Source organism: Cynoglossus semilaevis, chromosome 14 (assembly GCF_000523025.1).
Source record: "Cynoglossus semilaevis isolate Cse_v1.0 chromosome 14, Cse_v1.0, whole genome shotgun sequence".
Lineage (NCBI taxonomy): Eukaryota > Metazoa > Chordata > Actinopteri > Pleuronectiformes > Cynoglossidae > Cynoglossus > Cynoglossus semilaevis.
The window spans coordinates 10,811,137-10,814,512 of record NC_024320.1 but is presented as its reverse complement, the minus strand read 5'-3'; the positions used below and the strand labels follow the sequence as shown (position 1 = coordinate 10,814,512).

General features: G+C 43.5%; 1 protein-coding gene across 2 annotated transcripts in view; it reads right to left on the bottom strand.

Annotated features, from left to right (window-relative positions):
• LOC103389558 (Krueppel-like factor 7) overlaps positions 1-1,183 on the bottom strand; it is a 39,193-nt gene extending 38,010 nt beyond the window's left edge. For both annotated transcript variants that reach the window (XM_008325010.3, XM_025062664.1), the window contains exon 1: positions 117-1,183. In XM_008325010.3, the coding sequence (XP_008323232.1) occupies positions 117-218 (102 nt within the window). In that variant the 5' untranslated portion in view covers positions 219-1,183. The remainder of the gene's footprint in view (positions 1-116) is intronic.
• Positions 1,184-3,376: the final 2,193 nt, after the last annotated feature.

Sequence of the window (3,376 nt, the reverse complement as noted above, 5' to 3'; positions counted from 1 at the left end):
AAAAGAAAAGTTAACGCCCGCATATTTCCGTGGAGCGCGTGTGCTCTCAGATCTGCGAGGGTGTGAAAGATAAGGGAGGAAGAAGGGAGGAAAAAAAAGTAAAAGTTAAGACGTACCTGCTGCCAGTTCTCCTCCAGTGACGGCATGGCAGAGAAGTAGCCGGTGTCGTGAACCAGCTGAAGTTCCTGAAAGATACTGTGGTTCGCCAAGACATCCATGCTGACGCGCGGTGAGGGAGGAACAAGAAATGATCCACTCTGGAAAAAAAGCCCGTGTTCTCGGCGGCGGTGTCACACCTCTACATCCACTTCTGTCATATTAGTCCAAATCAGAGAGCAAGTCTAACTGTCGAGTGTAGAGGTGGCTGCTGGGAATGTGGCGGAGAGGCTCCCTGCACCGGCGCGCATTATCAAACACAGTGCGTAAAAGGAGACTGGAGGTGATGGAGGCTCCATGCGCCGACGCGTGTTGCCAAAATAGACAAGTGATGAGGGAGCCGGAGCAGAGGCGGGGCTTGGTAAACGAAGGGGCGTCGTCTGGCACGTCAATCAACTCCCCTGTTTGTCCATTTAAGGCGAATGGGCGGCGGAGGAGCGATTAGAGCGGAGGCGGAGCTTCAAGAGGCGGGGATAAGAGCGCACGGAGGGAGGGATTGGCTGCGGTCTCACGTCACTCAGGCCGAATATGGGCTGGATAGGTGAGCTATTTATGGACGGCTATATTAGATTTGGAAAAAGGTCTGAAAGTGTAGTCTGAGAGGAGAAGCCGTGGTGTAAACATCATGTGCCACCGACAGTATTAATAGGCAGCTATATTGTTGCCACTGTGTAAATATTTAATTATGATGAGCTGCAGGATGAGGCAGCAGGCTGGAGAAAAATCACCATATGCTCTGGTGATGCTGAACTCCGTCTCCCTCATCATCAGGACAGTTGGGCTGCAGCTCTGCTCTGTGGATCAGATAAAACAGCACAAAGTCTCCACTTCAGCATCGGTGTCTTCAACATCCACGGGGAGTTGTACGAGTCATGGATTATTAGACTTTTCCTTTGGGAAATTTTGATATGATTTTTTAAACTTTTCTGTATAGCAAAATAATGGGGTAAATACACACAGCACAAAGGCGTAGCATAACATCATTTAAAAATAAAATAAAATATAGAGTGTGTAGTACTGGGTTTCTTTTTCATCTCTAATTATCCAATAATTAATGACTGTTCCAAACAATGAAGTCCTGTTAAGTTAGTCTGCAAACAAGGACAATAGAGGAAGAACAATAAACTATATACAGTGTTCTTCTTCAAAACATCTAGTAAATTTTAAAAAATCAAGTTAAAAATAAGTGGGATGGCTGATTTTCTACAAGTGACTGAAAGCTGTGTTGTCCAATAGGAGCCTGATCACATTCTGATGGTGACTGTCGTGATTGGTCGCCATCACAAACAAAAAAAAGAATCATCTTCAGGAAATGAAGTTGTTACCATGGCATTCCATGGTATCGATATTTCACGAGCATCGATTGAGCATTGATTACGCTCATAAAGGATCAATATTAATTAATACATGGAAAATTTGCATGTCATGTTTTTATTGGGTTCAGGAAAATCACACAGTGATTGACAAGTGTCAATATCAAATAATAAATTCTGGTATTGCCATCACTACTCAACATCCTGCAACTTAGGTAGAGCTGTTCAGTTCTTATACACGATCTACTGTATTGCTGAGACCTGAGAATTATTCAGTTGAGTCGAAACTATCGAGTCCAAGTCACAAGTCCAAGACTTGAACTCTACAACACTGTCTCTAAGTCAGCGTAAACAAACAGACCAGATGAGTTGAACAGTCATTGTTTTGCTGTACCAACATTTTTACAGTGTTTTCAGCGAGCTAAAATGTTGGGCGGCCATTGTGATTAAGAATCTTTTGTTCTTTGGAAAATGGCTTTGGGTCCTCCAGTGTCCTGGAGGATACGTGACATTTCAATGAGAAGCAGCTCTCATGAAAACAAAATGTGGACAATATTCAGTAAAAACCTGTTCCTGAGACACAAGATGTGAATTGTGGAGAGTTTAAGGTTAGAGTTAGTCATGGTAGTCGAGCTAATCCATCAACGCAGCATCCTAACAAGAATGGCTGTGCAAATAGTGCAAATCTCTTTGGCTATGTCTTGTTCACAGCATGAATAATGCCACTGATTCACTCACTCTGTGTGAGCTATTGAAACAGTTCACTTCCATGCAGGCTCAGCACTGTAGTCTCACTGTCTCACCACACGCTCAGTTGTGGAGGGTCTGTAATCTCATTACAGTACAGGGAGAAGCTGGCCGAGGGCCGCGGATACCAGATTTACACATGGCAGTTAGGGAAGAGGGAACTCGACTCGGATTGGGAATGAAGCCGCTGACATTTATCCACTGGATTCAAGTCACACTGGCTCTATTTATTTCCTGCGCCTGTGTCCCACCGCCTCCTTTCCCCCTCATTAGAATCTTCAAACCGTTGGTTGATTATTTCTCTGTCCTTTCCACACTTTTCTAGAATCCTACAGTCAACATCTCACCATGTTTTGCGGAGGAATGAACAGAGAAGAAAGCAACAACAACCTGTCATGTTCAGCCAGTCATTGCATGGCTGACTGAAGTGTAAAATATTTAAAACATAAATCCTGCTATTGTTATGCATTCTTTATGCCATCCCAAAGCTATTGTTTTTACATTACAGTGTGTATTTGGAGGACTCACTGAGGCTACATTGTATTGCAGTTTTGGTTAACTCTGCAATTTGGTTTGTTTATTAAACTAACGATTTTTATTTTTTTAAGTGTTATTACAGCCTGTTATCTGAGGAATTAACCAAAACTAACCCCCCCCCGGCCCGCGAGTCAAAAAGTTTGTCCCGGTCTAAACAGTAGTGGCCCTCATATTTTAGTTACACTGAACCTGTGATAAAACAGGCACGTCCAGTCTTTCAGCACCAACACGCGTCTCACTGAAAATACTGGCTAAGATTAATCATTCAGTGAGTCAGCCTTTATTTTGTTTATAGTAGCAGTAGCTGATCGCCTGATGATGTAGAGCTTTATAAATAATCATGTTAAAGTCACGGCGAAAAGCCTTCGACTACAAGAATGCATCAACCCAGTTTGGCTGCATCCACAAAAATGTCCTGCAATTTTATGGCTGTGCTGATGCTCAACATGTTACTAAAACAACGCAGTGGGCCACGGTGAGGGTGGGGGGGGGGGGGGGGAGACACACACAAATGTGGCTTATTTATGATAAGACTGATTTTAATTTCCGTCACAGAACAACTGCAGTCTAAGTTCCCAGGTTTTCTTTTTGCATTCAGGCCACGTTCATTTGAAGCTCAGCTG